At 46.7% G+C, this 20993-nt stretch overlaps 1 protein-coding gene across 6 annotated transcripts in view; it reads right to left on the bottom strand.

The window, feature by feature from the left end:
• SBF1 (SET binding factor 1) overlaps positions 1-17944 on the bottom strand; it is a 119752-nt gene extending 101808 nt beyond the window's left edge. For all 6 annotated transcript variants that reach the window (XM_044279916.1, XM_044279918.1, XM_044279920.1 and 3 more), the window contains exon 1: positions 17795-17944. In XM_044279916.1, coding sequence (XP_044135851.1) covers positions 17795-17849 — 55 coding nt within the window. In that variant the 5' untranslated portion in view covers positions 17850-17944. The remainder of the gene's footprint in view (positions 1-17794) is intronic.
• Positions 17945-20993: the final 3049 nt, after the last annotated feature.

Here is a 20993-nt window from a genome sequence, read left to right as displayed (position 1 = left end):
AAAGTATAGGTCGTAAAACTTTTTTAAAATAAAGGTTCTGGGTAAACATGAATATAAGTTTAACAGATGCAAATGTATTGGCTAATATTTCCATCCATCTCCTATTCACGACAATGTATAAAAAAAAATATAATAGGTTTCTATACAAAAAAAGCGTTGTATGCTACACTATTCTGTTCTACAAAAACAAATAACAAAAAAATACAGAAAAGTAACAGGGTCAAAAGTATGCAGTTTTGAACTATGATCGCCCCAATTATAGTCCAGCCATACGCTTTTATACCTTTATGCGCTGCCTGTGCCATTTACAGCACGCTCTGCGCTCATGAATGGCAGGGAAAAGTCTAACGCGTATCAATACGCCTAAGACTTTAGAGAGTAAAAAGTCCTGTATAGACGTCTATGATGCGTGTACAGACACTGACTGCGTGTGCGCCAGAGATCGCAATAATGGAGACATGCTGTCCTCCCCTTCATTTGCTCAATGTGTTCACACCGCTGGACTAGAAGACCAGAATCATCTCGGGGTATTCCTATAAGAAGCAGGAGCGTCTTTTTATAATAACCTCAACATTGCCCAAGACGACAAGTCCGAATGCCAAAAATTATGACGACTTGAGCAATAGCAAACAAACAGAATGGTTGACAGAGAAAAGGTAGAGGCGGCGGCAGGCAATTATTAACCCTTTGTGGGAAAGATCAGTACAGACAGCTGCAACTGTAAGGTATTTATCCAAGCGTTACAAAAAAAATAAAAAAATAAAACGGTAAACTTCCAGCAGCGCAATGCTATATTCCGAAATCTTGAAATTGGCAAACATCTCGCCAACCGTCTCAAAACCTTTAAAATGCAGGTTTATAAATGCAGGATATAGACGTAAACTTTGCTTTTTAGAGCAGAAATGCGCCCAGTGTAATGTCGGCTCCTGTAAATATCCAGCGCTACTGGGACATTATTGTATATACACCAGAAAAGTATTCATGCTATGTATACATCCTCCCTTCATTGGGCTGTGTCACAGACATTCCTGACCTCACCGTGACATAGGAGGAAGAGACATCCTCCATTCAAGATTATGGGCAGGAAATTCAGAAATAGCTGAAAATAAAAGGGGCCCATCTTCCAAAATCAGTTCAACAGCCTCAATATAAGAAAGGCATAGGAAACTTGGAATAGAGTTTAACATGCTCCCCCCCTGTAATTGGGAAGAATCAGACGGCAGGAGCACGGATGTTTATCAACCACAATGTGTAGGGCTGGGTTCACATCACATTTTTGCCTTACATTTAACATATATGTTTGGGGGAAAAAGGATACAAAAGCGCAGTACACTATGCTTTTCCATCCAGTCAAGTCCAGTGACCAAACTGGAGATGTGAAAGCAGCCTAACGTATATGTTTTAATTCCAGCAGAAAACAGCCTTCTGGAACTCTCCTGACTCGGCACTGCCAGTGGCAGACGGAATGTCCGCCGGCCCCATTAAGTATAAAGGGGTCCGGCGGAGATCCGTCCAACAAGTGGAGAACCGGCTGGACACAAATCGTTGCGTGCTGCGGTTTGTGTGTGGCTGATCCTCTGCTTGTCTGCTGGAGCTGACATGCTGGAGTTTCACAACGGAGGTGTGAAAGTAGCCTTAGGCTCCATTCAGACATCCGTATGAATGGGTCCGCACCCGTTCTGCAATTATGCGGAACGGGTGCGGACCCATTCATTTTCAATGGGGCCAGAAAAGATGCGGACAGCACACAGTGTGCTGTCTGCATCCGCGCTTTCGGTCGGGGGCTCCGCAGAAAAATAGAACATGTCCTATTCTTCTCCGCAATAGCGGACAAGAACAGGCGTTTACTATTATAGTGCCGGCCATGTGCAGATCCACAAAACACTTACGGAAGTGTGAATGGAACCTAAATGTATTTTATATTTTTTTTTACAATGGAAGCCTATAGTGATGGATGCCACTGTATGTCATGTATATATGTTAAACTTAAGACAAAAACATGATGTGAACGCAGCTTTGAGCCTCATTTACACAAAACCGATGTGTGAATACACACATTACAATGAATGGGTAGGTGTGCTGTCTGTGGAGGACATGTACAACACACTGACGTCTGAATGAGGCTTTACTGACAACCTCTCTATCGGTGCAGATATGGAGAAGGTGGTCAGTCACGGGTGGGTTGAGGATGGTCTCATACAAGCTCCTGTCCAGTGTAATCAGCTTTCATGTGCACAAAGTGAGTTGTGAAACATCTGCAGGCTGAACACCAGCATACAGAATATGTACTTGGGTTAGGAGAACTATATCTGGAGGCTAGAGCTAAAAAACAGAGTATCTTACAAAAGTGAGTACACCCATCACATTTTTGTAAATATTTTATAATATTTTTTCATGGGACAACACTGAAGATATGACACTTTGATACAATGTACAGTAGTCAGTGTACGGCTTGTATTACAGTGCAAATTTGGTGTGCCCTCAAAATAACTCAACACACAGCCATTATTGTCTAAACCACTGGCAACAAAAGTGAGTACACCCCTGAGTAATAATGGCCAAATTGTGCCCAAAGTGCCAGCACTGCCCTAACTCTCAAGGGCTCAATTATGGAGTTCACTAGAGCTTCACAGGTTCCACTGGAATCCTCTTCCACTCCTCCATGAGGACATCACGGAGCTGGTGGATGTTAGAGATCTTGCACTTCTCCAACTTTTGTTTCAGGATGCACCGCAGATGCTCAATAGGGTTTAGGTCTGGAGACATGCTTGGCCAGTCCAGCACCTTAAGGCTCCATTCACGGATCCGCAAAACACGAAAAGCGGCAATGTGTGTTCCGCATTTTGCGGACCGCACATTGCCGGTACTAATAGAATATGCCTGTTCTTGTCCGCAAGAATAGGACATGTTCTATTTTTTTTTGCGGAACGGAAGTGAGGGTCTGCAATTCCATGTCCGGGCAGCACGCTGTGCTGCCCCATAGAAATGAATGGGTCCGCCATTCCGTTCCGCAAAATGCGGAATGAAATTGCGGACGTGTGAATGGAGCCTTACCCTCAGTTTCTTTAGCAAGGCAGTGGTCGTCTTGGAGGTGTGTTTGGGGTTGTTATGTTGGAATACTGCCCTGCGGCCCAGTATCTGGAGGGAGGGGATCATGCTCTGCTTCAGTATGTCAGAGCACATGTTGCCATTCATGGTTCCCTCAATGAACTGTAGCTCCCCATAGCCAGCAGCACTCATGCAGCCCCAAATCATGACACTCACCACCACGCTTGACTGTAGGCAAGACACACTTGTCTTTGTACTACTCACCTGGTTGCCACCACACATGCTTGACACCATCTGAAGCAAATAAGTTTATCTTGGTCTCATCAGACCACAGGACATGGTTCCAGTAATCCATGTCCTAAGGCTACTTTCACACTAGCGTTCGGCTAGCGTTCGATCGGATCCGTTCTGAACGGATCCGATCATAATAATGCAGACGGAGGCTCCGTTCAGTACGGATCCGTCTGCATTATTTTAGCAAAAAAAAGCTAAGTGTGAAAATAGCCTAGTACGGATCCGTCCAGACTTTCAATGTAAAGTCAATGGGGGACGGATCCGCTTGAAGATTGAGCCACATTGTGGCATCTTCAAACGGATCCGTCCCCATTGACTTACATTGAAAGTCTGGACGTATCCGCACGGATCCGCACGCCTCCGAACGGCCAGGCGGACACCCGAACGCTGCAAGCAGCGTTCAGCTGTCCGCCTGTCCGTGCGGAGGCGAGCGGAGCGGAGGCTGAACGCCACCAGACTGATGCAGTCTGAGCGGATCCGCCTCCATTCAGACTGCATCAGGGCTGGACGGCTGCGTTCGGGTCCGCTCGTGAGCTCCTTCAAACGGAGCTCACGAACGGAAACCCGAACGCTAGTGTGAAAGTAGCCTTAGTCTGCTTGTCTTCAGCAAACTGTTTGTGGCCTTTCTTGTGCATCATCTTTAGATGAGGTTTCCTTCTGGGTTGACAATCATGCAGACCAATTTGATGCAGTGTGAGGCGTATGGTCTGAGCACTGACAGGCTGACCCCCACCCCTTTAACCTCTGCAGCAATGCTGGCAGCACCCATAGGTCTAGTTTGAAAAGAAAACCTCTGGATATGGCACTCAGCACGTGCACTCAACTTCTTTGGTCGACCAGGTTCTGAGTGGAACCTGTCTTGGTAAACCACTGTATGGTCTTGGCCACCGTGCTGCAGATCAGTTTCAGAGTGTTGGCAATCGTCTTATAGCCTAGGCCATCTTTATGTAGAGCAACAATTCTTTTTTTCAGATCCTCAGAGAGTTCTTTACCACAAGGTGCCATGTTGAACCCCCAGTGACAATATGAGGGAGAGCGATAACACCAAATTTAACACACCTGCTGCCCATTCACACCTGAGACCTTGTAACACGATTGAGTCACATGACACCGGGGAGGAAAAATAGCTAATTGGGCACAATTTGGCCATTTTCACTTAGGGGTGTATTCACTTTTGTTGCCAGCGGTTTAGACAATAATGGCTGTGTGTTGAGTTATTTTGAGGGCACGCCAAATTTACACTGTAAATAATACAAGCCGTACACTGACTACTGTACATTGTATCAAAGTGTCATATCTGCAGTGTTGTCCCATGAAAACACATAGTAAAATATTTATAGAAATGTGAGGGGTGGACTTACTTTTGTGAGATACTGTAGCTACATAAAGCTAGGCTGCAGTATGATCAGCATGATGATAGAATAAAACAGAAAGCGAAAGAGATTGATGGTTTACTACACAATGGAGTCACATTATAGTGACCACCAGCTAATATCTAGTGGAACCGCCACGTGCAGTGTGGACAGCAGCTACACAGGCTGGGAGTGACTCGGTAAGGTCCTGGTAGGTTGTCACAGGTATCAGGAGCCATGCTGACTGCAGAGCATCCCACTGTATATAAACTTGTATGTAATTTGTGAAAGTAATAGCTTAGTCCACTGAAGAAAACGTCTGGGAATAATGCCTTTTTATCTAATACCCACAGCTGCCTCGGTAAATAGAAGATTCATACTTACCTGCATCCCGCCACTCCCGTCCCCACTTCCATGTTCATGTCCCATGAGGATGGTCACATGCCACGTCACCGCTGAAGGCAGTTGTGGGCTGCAGCAGAGCATGTGAGCAAGCTCATGCAGCACGGGATGTAAACAGTCCAGGTACTGGAACATGGACATGCGGGAGCCAGAACAGAGGGGAGTGGGCAAGTATGAATCTTCTATTTACAGAAGCAGTGTCTGGGCATTAGATGTAAGGGCATGGCTAATTTGTTTTTGTATTCCGACATGATTTTGTGGCATTTTTATGATGCCCTGTTAACTTTATTTTATGTAGTTTTTTTTTTTTTTACATGTAACACTTTGTGTAAGGGAAGATCTTGTGATTTTGGTCGGTTTTATTAAACATCAGGCTCTGAAGTTGTCTCTTAGTAATGTTCTAAATGAAAACCCATCTTCAGCGTACATGGAAAACTGCTATCAGCCCGTCTCTACTCTTCTTGCTTCATAGATCAATATAACTATTCCTATATACTGTGACACTATATCTCCTCATCTCCCTGCCTAATATACTGACCGTCAGTCTCCCCGCCGCCTGGCAGATAGAGGAGAGCTATATGTACTGTGAAACTGTAGGCATCTTCATGAGATAACTCAAAAGAAAATTTGGCGTCAACCAACCCCCTTTACTACTACAACCTTCAGTAAATGTTCAGAAAATCATCAATAAGTCCAACTAGTGTAAAATGATAAACCAACTGTGATTTTTAATGTTAAAGCTCAAAAATTACCTTTAAATTATTTTCCTTATATGTTTCTCCCTGTGATCTGACTGGAGTTCGAGTAGTCTGAGACATACCTCCTGCACACACATGGTTAGCACCAAAGATAAGAACGCACTAAGGCTACATTCACACAACTGCATTTTCAGTCTCTGTCCGACCTGCAGGTAACACACGGACCTATTCATTTCTATGGAGCCACAAAAAAATGTGGACAGCACATGGATTTCATCTGTGTGCTGTCCACATCCATGTGGCAACTTATAGAACATATCCTATTCTCGGCCATTTCATGGACAAGAATGGGCATTTTTACAATGGGGCTCGTGAAAAAGTGCAGGATGCACAAGGTCAGCCTCCGTATTTTGCGAATTTGCCGCAAAACAAAAACGGTTGTATGATTGTAGCCTAAAGGGTGGGAGGAAGAAGAACATAAGCATGCACGACTCCACCGGAGGAAATCAAATGCAGTGTAATCTTTATTATGCTTTCAAAGGGGCTAGAAATACGCCAAAATAATTAAAAGAGCCTAATGCTATACCAAGACAAGGTCCTAAACCCATGTTAAGGTCAAAAGCCCTCCAAACAACACACCATAGGAACCTACAAACCTCAAAATATGAACACAATTAAAGTGACACAGTACCATAAATGCATGCAAAAGCAACAAAAAAAATAGGTAGAAGTAATACCATTCAACTCCACCTAAAACCGTAGAAGGTAAAGCCCAAAAAATCTAAGCAAAATAGCACGCGTAGGTAAAATAACATGTGAAAAATAAATGATGCAGGTGAGAATGGCAGGAAGACCCTATGAATATCTCCATCACACACCAATAATGAGACGCCAGCACTGCCCTAACTCTCTTGGGCTCCATTATGGAGTTCACTAGAGCTTCACAGGTTCCACTGGAATCCTCTTCCACTCCTCCATGACAACATCACGGAGCTGGTGGATGTTAAAGATCTTGCACTTCTCCAACTTTTGTTTCAGGATGCACCTCAGATGCTCAATATGGTTTAGGTCTGGAGACATGCTTGGTCAGTCCAGCACCTTAAGGCTCCATTCACACGTCCGCAACGTGTTTTGCGGATACGCAAAACACGGAAAGCGGCAATATGTGTTCCGCATTTTGTGGACCGCACATTGCCGGTACTAATAGAATATGCCTGTTCTTGTCCGCAATTGCGGACAAGAATAGGACATGTTCTATTTTTTTGCGGAACGGAATGTGCTGCCCCATAGAAATGAATGGGTCCGCAATTCCGTTCCGATTCCTTGGGCTTTACCTTCTACGGTTTTAGGTGCAGTTGAATGGTATTACTTCTACCTATTTTTTGTTGCTTTTGCATGCATTTATGGTACTGTGTCATAATGGCAGGAAGACCCTATGAATATCTCCATCACACACCAATAATGAGATGGGTGTGTCTCAGACTACCTTAGCCCCCTGTGGACAGTGCAGCTGTAGCGCAGTCACAAATCACAGCTCCGCCCTAATGGATCGGAGCTAAAAAAAAAGAAGGGAAATAAATAACAGGTACTTGTCCCCTGAAGATACTGCACAGGCTTTTCACCATATAAAGAGCGCAAATCAGTGTGAAATTAGTTGGCGGACCAAACTACCACTTATCCTAAAAAGGACATGAACGTGGCCAGTTTTCGCTGCAGATGTGACCTCACATGAGTCCCCACTGTGCACTTACCTTCAGAATACATTTTCTGAGACAATTTCTTTAAATATTTTTGTATTTTTTACAGTCATAGGTTTTCATCCAATAAAAAAAAATTATATATATAGCGGACTGAAGACTAGAACCATCTCATCTAAAGTTTCAGAGATTTCGACAGGCTGAGAGCAGAACTGCCCTGAGTGTAAATGTCTCTGCCCTGCCGTATTATCAAAACCCTTCTACCAGTAAGAGAAAAAAAAAAAAAAAGAAGTGACTGGATAATAACTCTACAAACTGCTATTTAAATGAAAAACTCCAGCAGGGAGACACAAAGTCCCATGCCAGTCTCCCAGAACCATGCTCTAATAAAGCATCATTAAAAAGGAAAATTAAATAGTAAGCAATGGGTGACTCAGTGCGGTGTCAGATCTCCAGAAGAACTGGTGGAACACATCAATACTCGGCACCAGCCCTTCAATTGTATGGAGAGTGACACAGCGCAGGGATGTGGAGATCCAGATGTGTCACCTCGCTGCTGTTGCCTTTGTTGCTAAGAAACCGATGAACCAAACTGAACTGACTGTGCAAGCTATGCATGCAAGAAATATTTTAATAGGGAGACCAAAAGATTACCAAATGACATATTGCAATAAAATAGTCAGGTGAGCAGACATACTAAGACTGGCACCACAAACACGAGCAAGCATACCTTCTCTTCAACCAGCTGATCGGCGAGGGTCCCAGGTGTCGGACCCCCGCCGATCTGATGACCTATCCCGAGTGGCAGGATAGTTTGCAAACGGGGAGATTTATCATAGATCAGCTTTTTTTTTTTTAACCTGGCGTAAAAGGTATGCCAGGTCTGCTGGTCCCATCCCCTCTCTCACTATGCCCCCTTCTAAGAAAGAGGCAAGGACAGCGTAGAAACACCACTTGCACCCATATTCACAACTTTTTACGCCAGAAAACATAGGGAGAATGTCAAACTCTACCCTTAGGGGGAGACTTATCAAAATTGGCTTAGCTGCCCATAGCAACCAATCAGATTCCATCTCACATTTTTCAGAGCTCCTTTGGAAAATGAAAGGTGGAATCTGATTGGTTGCTATGGGCAACTAAGCCAGTTCTACTTTACACCAGTTTTGATAAATCTTCCCCATAGTGTTTATTGCTGACTTTAGGGGAAAATGTATCTAAGGCCTCTTTCACACTTGCGTTGTCCGGATCCGGCGTGTACTCCACTTGCCGGAATTACACGCCGGATTCGGAATAACGCAAGTGTACTGAAAGCATTTGAAGACGGATCCGTCTTCAAAATGCTTTCAGTGTTACTATGGCACCCAGGACGCTATTAAAGTCCTGGTTGCCATAGTAGGAGCGGGGAGCGGGGGAGCGGTATACTTACAGTCCGCGCGGCTCCCGGGGCGCTCCAGAGTGACGTCAGAGCGCCCCATGCGCATGGATGACGTGCCATGCGATCACGTGATCCATGCGCTTGGGGCACCCTGACGTCACTCTGGAGCGCCCCGGGAGCCGCACGGACGGTAAGTATGCTGCTCCCCCGCTACACTATACCATGGTAACCACTCTAAAAAAGCTAAACGTCGGATCCGGCAATGCGCCGAAACGACGTTTAGCTTAAGGCCGGATCCGGATCAATGCCTTTCAATGGGCATTCATTCCGGATCCGGCCTTGCGGCATGTCTTCAGGATTTTTGGCCGGAGCAAAAAGCGCAGCATGCTGCAGTATTTTCTCCGGCCAAAAAATGTTCCGTTCCGGAACTGAAGACATCCTGATGCATCCTGAACGGATTTCTCTCCATTCAGAATGCATTGGGATAATCCTGATCAGGATTCTTCCGGCATAGAGCCCCGACGACGGAACTCTATGCCGGAAGACAAGAACGCAGGTGTGAAAGAGCCCTAAACTGGTGAAAAGAAAAGCTGGCTTACTTGACCATAGCAATCAATCAGATTGATCCTTTCATTCTCCAAAGTACAAGGGAATCTGTGCCCCTGATTTCGGACCATTATCTACAGTACCACATGAGTAGTTATTTTCTTAGTGCCTCCCATTCTCCCGCTGTCAGTGATCAGAGCTGCACTGAAATACATAGTCAGGACTGCTGTGCATGCGCGCACATGAGTCCCCTCTATTATGTTAGAACAGCTCAGCAGTACGGACTGTGTATTTTAGCGCAGCTTTGACCGCTGACAGCAAGGTAACCAGAGGCCGTAGGAAAATAAAAATAAATTGTAATCTGTACTCCTTAGGCTACTTTCACACTAGCGTTAATATTTTCCGTTATTGAGTTCCATCATAGGGTCTCAATACTGAAAAAAAAAAATCGCTTCCGTTTTGTCCCCATTCATTGTCAACGGAACAGAAAGGAGTGCTCCAAAATGCATTCCGTTCTGTTTGGTTGCGTTCTCATACTGGAGAGCAAACCGTAGCATGCTGCGGTTTACTTTTCGTCATGGGATGCAAAGCAAGACGGATCCGTCATGACCCACAATGCAAGATCCGTTTTCTCTGACACAATAGAAAACGGATCCGTACCCCATTGACTTTCAATAGAGTTCATGACAGATCTGTCTTGGCTATGTTAAAGATAATACAACCGGATCCATTTATAACGGATGCATATGGTTGTATTATCAGTAACGCCCTGGATCCGGCAGGGTTCAGCAAAAACTCTAGTGTGAAAGTAGCCTTATCTGCAGTACTATTCAAAGATTACTGTAGATAATAGTCCAAAATCGGGGTGACATTCCCTTTAATAAGCCGATCCTTTGAGCCCCTGGGAGACAAACACAAAAAGCAGCCAGGGTATGCCATACCATTATGATTGCTGTAGTTTGGATTTGGGGACCCTTCAAGCAGTTCTACTACTGAATGGCTAAGCAGGGGACTGAAGCACAGCTCCTATTCAAGTGAATGGGGCAAAGCTGCAATACCAAGAACAGGTACTAGTGAAAGGGATATAGGACACAGCGCTCACAGGAGCACCACTGCTCTTTCCAATAGCTGAACGGAGGGGTTGCCGAGAGTCAGACCCCCACCAATCTAATACTGATGACCTACCCTAAGTATAGACCATCAGTTTTAAACAACTCCATAACCCCTTTAAGAAGAACTTAAAAATGGCTTATCCCAAATAAACTGCTCAGTAAAATCACTGACCTACATGCAATGTAAAGCATTCACTACTGGGCTGCATGTAGGAGCCGTATATTTAGCACCAAGGGCAAGATGCAATCCCATGCTATGAGGTAAGTAAAGCTTTTCTCAAAGATTGGTTTGGAGAAGGATTCCTGATCTCACAGGACAAGAACTGATCCTATACTCGAAGAGGTGTAAGGCCAATTTAAGACTAGCGAGTTGACTGGGGGAAGCATGTTTCGTCCTGAACTCTGCTCTTGTAAAGGGACCTCACAATATTGGACCTCATTCATACCATCGTATTTTTGGTCCGTGTCAGTTCTGCAACACGGACCTATTCCTTTCTGTGGGTCTGCAAAAATAAAAAAACGAACAGCACACGGATGTCATCCACATGCTGACCGCATCCGTGCCAAAAAATATAGAACCCGTCCGATTCCTGTCCATTTTGCGTACAGGAATAGGCTTTTTTTATTTTTATTTTACAGTGTGTCCTGTGAAAATTGCAGAATGCACACGGATCGCATCCATATTTTGTAGATCTGCCATATGCGGACCACAAAACGGATACGGTCGTGTGCAGGAGGCCTTATAATGCTGTGTGTTCCTGCCAAACATCATCTGTAATGAATTGTACTGACTGCATTATGTGGCAGGGACACACAGCATTACAAGTCATTATAATGCCATGAGGTCCTGTTACAAGAGATCAGGAGAGGAAATCACGCTTCCACGTGGAGCTCGCTAATCTGAAAATGGCCTAAAAGGAATGAGGTAACAGCTTGTAACTCATTTTTCATCACTTCTTGGCTCCTTGAATTTGTAAACTCACGACACGTAAGCGGCCACTAAGCCTAAATCAACAACATTCATTGAGGTCATGTCATGTCAGTACTTGACCATTTTCGGAACCCCCATAGAAGTGAATAGAGGGTGGCTGCGCATAGACAACTGCTCTCCGTTAATTTGGAGGGCCTGTTCTGGAGGTAGGTGTGCATCCCGGAGGTGGGACCTGCACCTATGACATTGATGACTTATCCTAGAGATATGTCATCTACGTGCAAGATGAAAATACCACTTTAAAGACACCAATGACTCTGGTTAAGAACTATTCATGTTTCATTTCACTGCAGTAGAGTAAGAAAATGCAAGCCACCACTACATGGAGAGAAGTATTAGGACACCCACACGGTACACCTACAGGAGTTTTTACAGCATCCCATTCTAAATCCATAATGTGGAAGTGGGCCCCCTTCGCAGCAAACTGCTTTCATTCTGGTCTAAAAGGGAATTTTTACTCATTCACAAGGTCAGACACAGATATTGGACAAGAGGGTTTGGCTTGCAATTTCTGTTCTAGTTCATCTCAGAGGTGTTTGATAGGGTTGAGGTCAGGGCTCTGTGAGGGCCACTCAGGTTCTTCTATCTACACCAAACACACCCAGTCAAGTCTTCATGGACCTTGCTTTGTGCAATGGAGCAGAGTCATGCAGGAACAGAAAAGGGCCGTCCCCAAACTGTTCCCACAAGATTGCAAGCATACAACTGACTAAAATGTCTTGGTACCTTGAAGCACTAAGATTTCCCTTCTCTACAACTAAGGAGCCTAGGCCAAACCCCTGAAATACAACATCAAAGCACTATCCCTCCTTCACCAAACTTTACTGTTGGCACAATGCAGTCAGACAGGTAATGCTCTCCTGGCATTCACCCATAGAGAACTGGATCCAGCAGGAAGGAGATGTACAACTCCCTTCCAAATCACTTCAGGCTTTGGGCTAAAAAAAAAAATTACAAAAAAACTGCCACAGAAAGCTGTGCGAGACAGTGCCTTTGGTGAAACCACGATCGCGTAGCCGTGTTTCTCAGCGGCCTACACCATCAAGTTTCATCTGCCCAGAGTTTCCAGTGCGCGGAGTCAGGAACCTATATGCTTTCAGTGGATCCATACTCCGCATGGCGTGAAAGCTGAGTAGAGGCGAGTAGTAGTGTTAAGCGAACTTGTGGTTTCAGGTTCGGCTTACGAGGTTCGGGTTATTAAAGAATTCCGCTACAACGGACCGTAAGTTATGTTCTGTGGTAGCGGCATCCATAACGGAATTCTTACATAACCCGAAACCACAAGTTCGTCTAAGGCTACTTTCACACTTGCGCTTGATCGGATCCGTTCTGAACGGATCCGATCATATTAATGCAGACGGAGGCTCCGTTCAGTACGGATCCGTCTGCATTAATAACTTTAAAAAATTTCGCAAGTGCGCAAGTAGCCTGCGCGGATCCGTTCAGACTTTCAATGTAAAGTCAATGGGGGACGGATCCGCTTGAAGATTGAGCCATATGGTGACATCTTCAAGCGGATCCGTTCCCATTGACTTACATTGTAAGTCTGAACGGATCCGCACGCCTCCGCACGGCCAGGCGGACACCCGAACGCTGCAAGCAGCGTTCAGCTGTCCGCCTGTCCGTGCGGAGGCGAGCGGAGCGGAGGCTGAACGCCGCCAGACTGATGCAGTCTGAGCGGATCCGCATCCATTCAGACTGCATCAGGGCTGGACGGAGGCGTTCGGGTCCGCTCGTGAGCTCCTTCAAACGGAGCTCACGAGCGGACCGACGAACGCTAGTGTGAAAGTAGCCTAACACTAGAGGTGAGGAAACCCCATGGCGCAGAGCGCTCTGAAGTATTTCTGCACAATTTTGGTTTCACCAAAGCTTTGAGTCCCTTTTAAGCCTGGGCTTCACTGCGATTTTTTTGTAGCACGACTAATTGATTTTAACTATTGAATGACAGCTACAATCCACAAAATTGCATTTAACTGAGTGCATTCATTTGGAATGCAGCTGTAGCTCAATAGTTAAAATCAATCAGTGGTGCTACAAAAAGTCGCAGTGCAGCCCCACCCTTAATCTACATCATGCGTTCTCTCTTAATTTGGTGTAAGGATATGATTTCAGATTTGATTATGCCCGAAAATGTCTAGCTTGCTTATTAGTAACTGGGATTATAATTGTATTTGTTTGATGAAAATGAGCAAATAAAGGTTGTTTGCGTGGTACTGTAGCAGATGGTATTCTGAGCGATATGTTTCGTGAGGGTTTGGGCAAGCTGATGAATCTGGGCACAGTATAGGATTTTTAAAACACACAGGTTCTTTAGCTATTAAGAAAAGGTCTGTTGTGACATTGACTTTTCACTCGCCCTCTGCCATGAAACACTATATTGATTGAGGTTTAATTCAGTGCCATTGCCACAGGTGTATAAAATCCAGCACCTAGCCATGCAGTCTGCCTTAACAAACAATTGTGAAAGAATGGCTTGTTTTGAATTCCAGCATGGTACTGTAAAAGCATGCCACCTTTGTAACAAGTCAGTCTGTAGTTCTTCCCACCTAGATGTTCATCTGTGAGTGGTAATATTGTAAAGTGGAAGCGGTCAGGAACCACAAAGACTCAGCCATGAAGTGTAGACGAATGTAAAGATACAGAGCAGGGTCGCTGCGTGCTCAGGTGCCTAGGGCATATAAGACCTGCAGAGTTCCAAGCCTCCTCTGGCATTAAAAGGGTTTTCCGACATTTTTAATACTGATGACCAATCCTCAGGACAGGTCATCAGAATCTGAACGGCGGGGGTCTGACACCTAGGACCTCCGCCGATCAGCTGTTTTAGAAGGCACCGACGCTCCTGTGAGTGCCACGGCCTTCTCCGTGCTTATCAAGCACAACGCTGTACATTGTATAGCGGCTGTGCTTAGTATCACAGTTCAGCCGCATTCATTTCTATGTGCCTAGGCCACGTGACCGATGAATGTGTTGTCACTGGCCTAAGAAAAGCTGAGAGAAGGCAGCGGCACTACTGTGAGAAGTCCCTCTTCTCAAACAGCTGATCAGCGGGGGTCCCGGGTGTTGGACCCCCACCTATGACATACTGATAACCTATCCAGAAGATAAGTCATCGGTAAAAAAAAAAAGAAAATCTTGGAAAACCCCTTTAACATCAGCACAAAAACTGTTCGATGGGAGCTTCATGGCTCATGAAGCTATAAGGTCGGTGTCAGATGGCTGGATGTGGTCCAGGAAATATGGTCCACGTGGCAGCTGCACCTCCTGGACCAACCGCGCCGTATCTGACCAAACACACAGCGTCATAGTGATTTACGATGTCACTTCCTGCCTGACCACAGGCAAAGATAAATCACTATGATGTTGCGAGTTCGGCTCAGATGAATTGCAATCAGTCCAGAAGATGCAACTGCCCCATGGACCAGTTTTCCAGGACCGCGCATGACCTGCTGACACTGACTTTATGGCATATGGTTGTCAGAGACAGATCCCCACTCAGGACTCCCCTTGATTAGCCAGTAATGAGCTGCTATGTAGAAGCGGGTCCATGACCGTGCATCACATTATCCTTAAAATGACGGGGAGTTACATCCTCCTATATGTCCACTGCTACGTACATGGGCTAATACTCAGGGTAACGATCACTGCCAGCTCGTTTAGCTACATATCCTATAAGCATCTGACTGTACTGACAATCACATAAGACAAAACGGAATACATACTACTAACTTCAATACACTCTATTCATCTCCGCAAGCAAACTCGCAAATGGAGAATTTAAAGGGGATGTCCAAACATATTCTCCCACCAGCATGGACATCAGGCATGGAGAGATGCAACTCCCCTGGGAAAGTTTCTAAGGCAACAGTCTGACAACCAGAGAACAATGTACATGGGTGCCATTCATTAGAACAGGACACAATTTTCAATGGGTGTCATACTGTTCCTTCGTCTGCGTCCGATATCAGAAGATGCAGGAAGGCATAGCTGGACAACCCCTTTCACACTGTTCAATCTAATCAGACTCTAAAAACGAAAGGGTATCTCTTCCTAAAGTCCATAACCGTGGCTGGAACTATCAGTCCCCCAGCTGACCTGCTGAGGGAAACCTTTAGATATTCAGTCACTTGGTGATAGTTACGAAAAACCAACATATGTTAGAGGAAAAGTAACCAGTAACAAATTAGACTATGGAGGAGCACCGATTTGTATAATTGCCCGATTATAAAAAAATTATTCCCTATCCATCCTTAGAAGTCAGGAAAAGCAGGATGACGACCCTTGTGGGCGCTCAAAGAGCGGTCATGTTGGCTGTCACCAAGCTTTCCAAACAGTGGAACAAACTGTCGGGGGGGGGACAACCCAACCGCATCCCGACATCGGGGGGGGGGGGAGACAACCCAACCGCATCCCGACATCGGGGGGGGAGACAACCCAACCGCATCCCGACATCGGGGGGGGGGAGACAACCCAACCGCATCCCGACATCGGGGGGGGGGAGACAACCCAACCGCATCCCGACATCGGGGGGGGGGGAGACAACCCAACCGCATCCCGACATCAGAGGGGGGGAGACAACCCAACCGCATCCCGACATCGGGGGGGGGGAGACAACCCAACCGCATCCCGACATCGGGGGGGGGGGACAACCCAACCGCATCCCGACATCGGGGGGGGGGAGACAACCCAACCGCATCCCGACATCGGGGGGGGGAGACAACCCAACCGCATCCCGACATCGGGGGGGGGAGACAACCCAACCGCATCCCGACATCGGGGGGGGAGACAACCCAACCGCATCCCGACATCGGGGGGGGGAGACAACCCAACCGCATCCCGACATCGGGGGGGGGAGACAACCCAACCGCATCCCGACATCGGGGGGGGGAGACAACCCAACCGCATCCCGACATCGGGGGGGGGAGACAACCCAACCGCATCCCGACATCGGGGGGGGGGAGACAACCCAACCGCATCCCGACATCGGGGGGGGGGGGAGACAACCCAACCGCATCCCGACATCAGAGGGGGGGAGACAACCCAACCGCATCCCGACATCAGAGGGGGGGAGACAACCCAACCGCATCCCGACATCAGAGGGGGGGAGACAACCCAACCGCATCCCGACATCAGAGGGGGGGAGACAACCCAACCGCATCCCGACATCAGAGGGGGGGAGACAACCCAACCGCATCCCGACATCAGAGGGGGGGAGACAACCCAACCGCATCCCGACATCAGAGGGGGGAGACAACCCAACCGCATCCCGACATCAGAGGGGGGAGACAACCCAACCGCATCCCGACATCAGAGGGGGGAGACAACCCAACCGCATCCCGACATCAGAGGGGGGAGACAACCCAACCGCATCCCGACATCAGAGGGGGGAGACAACCCAACCGCATCCCGACATCAGAGGGGGGAGACAACCCAACCGCATCCCGACATCAGAGGGGGGAGACAACCCAACCGCATCCCGACATCAGAGGGGGGAGACAACCCAACCGCATCCCGACATCAGAGGGGGGGGGGGGACAACCCAACCGCATCCCGACATCAGAGGGGGGGGGGGGGACAACCCAACCGCATCCCGACATCAGAGGGGGGGGGGGGGACAACCCAACTGCATCCTGACATCAGGGGGGGGACAACAACCCAACTACACCCTCACAGCATCCAAGGGATCTATGAGGATGTGAGTTTGGGTAAGCGGCGGTCGGGCCGTGACACATCCAAGCACGGAGGTTTCAATCTGACTTTAGGTGGCCAGGGTGGACTGTACAGAAGGAGTAGGATTTAGTGCAGCTGTGATCAGAAGCTTAGTGGTGACTTCCTGTAATATAATGAGACTTATCAGGCCTGTCATCATCAGGGCACCCAGGGCCAGGAGCATCAGGTTACAGGGAGTACAGGGCGGCAGGGAGAGGAATGTAAACAAGTGGACACGTCCTGAACATCTCCAGTGCAGCCAATAGGCATTATATCTATAGGTGCTTCTCATCAATATACATGGCAGATGGCAGTGCCATGCAGTGATGAATGGTGGGTGCACATGCCACCTAGTAAGATATACCCAGCAGTGCAGTGCACACAGCAGCACATAACACCCATACATTACACGGCACCGTGCACACTTTCACTTTCTGTCCCTCACACGGATCGTGCAGCCTCCGCACACCCCCGCAGCGCTCATCCTCCCCCATCACCGAGAAACCTCACTCTCCCCCGGGGTGTGCACAGATTCCCAGACACCTCTGAGCCCCTCTCCCCTCCCATTCTCACCTCTCTTGTTAAAGTCATAGCCAACCAGCAGGAAATAATCTCCTAATCTCGCCATGTCCCCGTTCCCCGGGCCGCTCTCTCAACCCCGGACTCCTCCCGCCGCCGCCGCCATCTTTCCTGCCAACCCGGCCCGGTATTGCGCATGCACGAATCCAGCACGAACGGGTGGGGTCTGCAGGAACACGTCATGGGGCGGGGCCGCGTAGAGGTCAGGAGGATGGCATGTCACGTGACGTCTGCTGCGAGCGCTTCGGCGATTCGCCGAGGAGTCCGCGGAAGTGGGCGTGTCCCCCGGGATATAGGCGGCTAGGCCAGCAGTGATAGGCTAATGAGGGGCGTCAGCTGCATCTGGGCGCTGTCATGTGGACTCAGGAGCTTCCGTGACAGAGCTGAGAGTGTTATTGGGCGGGGCTAACGTCTGACGTCACAGCTGCTGCAAGTTCTGTCAAATGTCAGGGGCCGCGCAAGTGGAAATAGTTGGGATAGTAGCTGGAAAGGCTGAGCTGGGTGTCTGCTGGTTGGGCTGTGAAGAATTTCCATGTAGACCTCAGACTGTGTATGTGTAGAGTAGATATTCACATACACAAGCACCCAAGGGGCCCACTATGGGACCCCAATCACCGCCCAACCAACCCAAAAATTGACATCTTTTTTCCTATGAAAAAGGCCTCATGCACACGACAGTATATTTTCACGGTCCGCAAAACGGGGTTCCGTTGTTCCGTGATCCGTTTTGTTTCCGTGTGTCTTCCTTGATTTTTGGAGGATCACCAGACATGAAGGAAAGTGAAAAAAAATCTAAGTCAAGTTTGCCTTGCAAATGATAGGAAAAAACGGACGCGGATGCGCGGATGACAATCTTGTGTGCCTCTGTGTTTTTTCACGGACCCATTAATTTGAATGGGTCCGCGAACCGTTGTCCATGAAAAAAATAGGACAGGTCTTATTTTTTTCACGGACTGGAAATACAGATCACAGACGCGGATGACAAACGGTGCATTATCCGAGTTTTCAACTGACTCATTGAAAGTCAATGGGTCCGCAGAAAATCACGGAAAACGGAACAACGGCCACGGAACACAACAACTGTCGTGTATATGAGGCCAAAGGCTATGATTTTTTTGGAGGCTGATGGGACTTGACTAGATTATTTTGGTGTTTATTAGTGTTAAGCAAATCGAAGTATCCAAGTGGTAAAATTTCAGGGAAAATTCTATTCGCCACAAAGCCGAATTTCCTTGTGCTTCATGGTAACTAATCAACTTTCCCAGAAATGGTGGTAAAAAAAAAACATACATCATCCAATTAAGCGTGACGACGACGCAGTCATCTTGCTCGAAGATCCCGCGTGAACTCTCATGAGTGGTGATGTATGATCTCACCACGCCGGCCAGCATGATGACATCATCACACACTGCGCAAGATTTCGTGCTGGATCTTCAAACAAAATGGCTTCGCATTCAAATGGATAAGGTAACTACAATTTAATTTTTTTAACTGATCAACCCCTGAAAGGCTTTAATATTTATATCATATGCTGCGATCATGTACAATCGCCGCTCCCTGTCATTGCACCCGCTACTTACAAAGAAATGCTCTTCTCGTCACAAAGTAATTTTTTTTGTAAGATTCCGCAAAGCAGCTAAATTGAATTTTTAAGAACTTAGCTCATCTCTAATAATTATCATCATTTCACAGCTCACAGTAAATGCTGGTGATGAGTTCTTATCAGTATATTGAGTTACAGACGTGTATTACTTATAACTAGACACCAGCAAAGTTTAGAAAAATTTAATTGGGACGCTTCACCGAATTTTGCCCGAAAATTCTATTTGATCTGAATTAATTTGTGACGAAGCGCGTCAGCTATTTCCTAACTGCAGGGAGCTTGTATATTGGTGTACAACACTGACAGTTACTTTGCATCTGTATGACAGGTGTCACGCATAGGCCTCGTGCACACGGCCGTTGTTCGGCCGTTCCGTGCATTGGGGGGCGCAATTTGTGGTCCTCAATGCATGGGCACCGGATCCAGACCCATTCAGCTTAAATGGGTCTGTGATCCGTCCACACCGCAAAAAAATATAAACCCGTCACTCAGTGACTCTCAATGATATCTCCTCTGACTGGAGTTGTTCTCTTTACTTTTTCCACAATTTCTTTCTGCATAACTGAACAAACAGAACACAGATAATTAGTATTATTGCCTCCTTTTGTGCCCCTACTTAGTAATCATCCCCCATTTAGGCCCCAGTAGATATAATGCCCCCCAGTAGTGCCCTATGTACATAAATACCCACCAGTAGTGTCCTCTTCACATTTATCGGCCCCCAGTAGTGCCCTCTTTACATATAGTGCTCCCCAGTAGTGCCTTTTTATATATAGTGCCCCCCAGTAGTGCGTCTTTTTATATATATATATATATATATATATATATATATAAAAATATATATATTTATATATTAGTGCCTCCTCCTTGGTGCCATTTTTATCGACTGTCAAAAATACTTAATTGGTAGTTGTATACAAAAACACTATCACAGAAGCCAACTACCTAAAACATAACTTTTGTTCTTAATACAATAAGATCAAGAGGTCCCTCACTTGGGGACTGATACACATACAACACAGACAAACAAAAAACGTAAGTAGCCAACAAGGATCAGGTAAAGATATCGCGGTACTGGCAACGGGTACTGGGCAACCATATAGGGTCCCTGGTATATCCCTAGGATATCCCTGGTCTTATTCTCTGCCCAGAGATGCCCCCAGATGGTAGAGGCACTCTGTCCCCGTGCCTAAAACTATCTGTCCTTGAAGTGCCCTTACCACACAGATTGGCCCATATGGATGCCTGGGTCATTCAATGCGCTAGATAAACTCCTGTTACATAGTAACATAGTAACATAGTACATAAGGCCGAAAAAAGACATTTGTCCATCCAGTTCGGCCTGTCATCCTGCAAGTTGATCCAGAGGAAGGCAAAAGAACCCTGTGAGGTAGAAGCCAATTTTCCCCACTTTAGGGGAATAAAAATTCCTTCCCGACTCCAATCAGGCAATCAGAATAAATCCCTGGATCAACGACCCCTCTCTAGTAGCTATAGCCTGTAATATTATTACACTCCAGAAATACATCCAGGCCCCTCTTGAATTCCTTTATTGTACTCACCATCACCACCTCCTCAGGCAGAGAGTTC

The sequence above is a fragment of the Bufo gargarizans genome, chromosome 2 (assembly GCF_014858855.1).
Source record: "Bufo gargarizans isolate SCDJY-AF-19 chromosome 2, ASM1485885v1, whole genome shotgun sequence".
NCBI classification, from domain to species: domain Eukaryota; kingdom Metazoa; phylum Chordata; class Amphibia; order Anura; family Bufonidae; genus Bufo; species Bufo gargarizans.
Note: the sequence above shows the minus strand (reverse complement) of the source record. Positions and strands in the feature narration are given on the sequence as shown.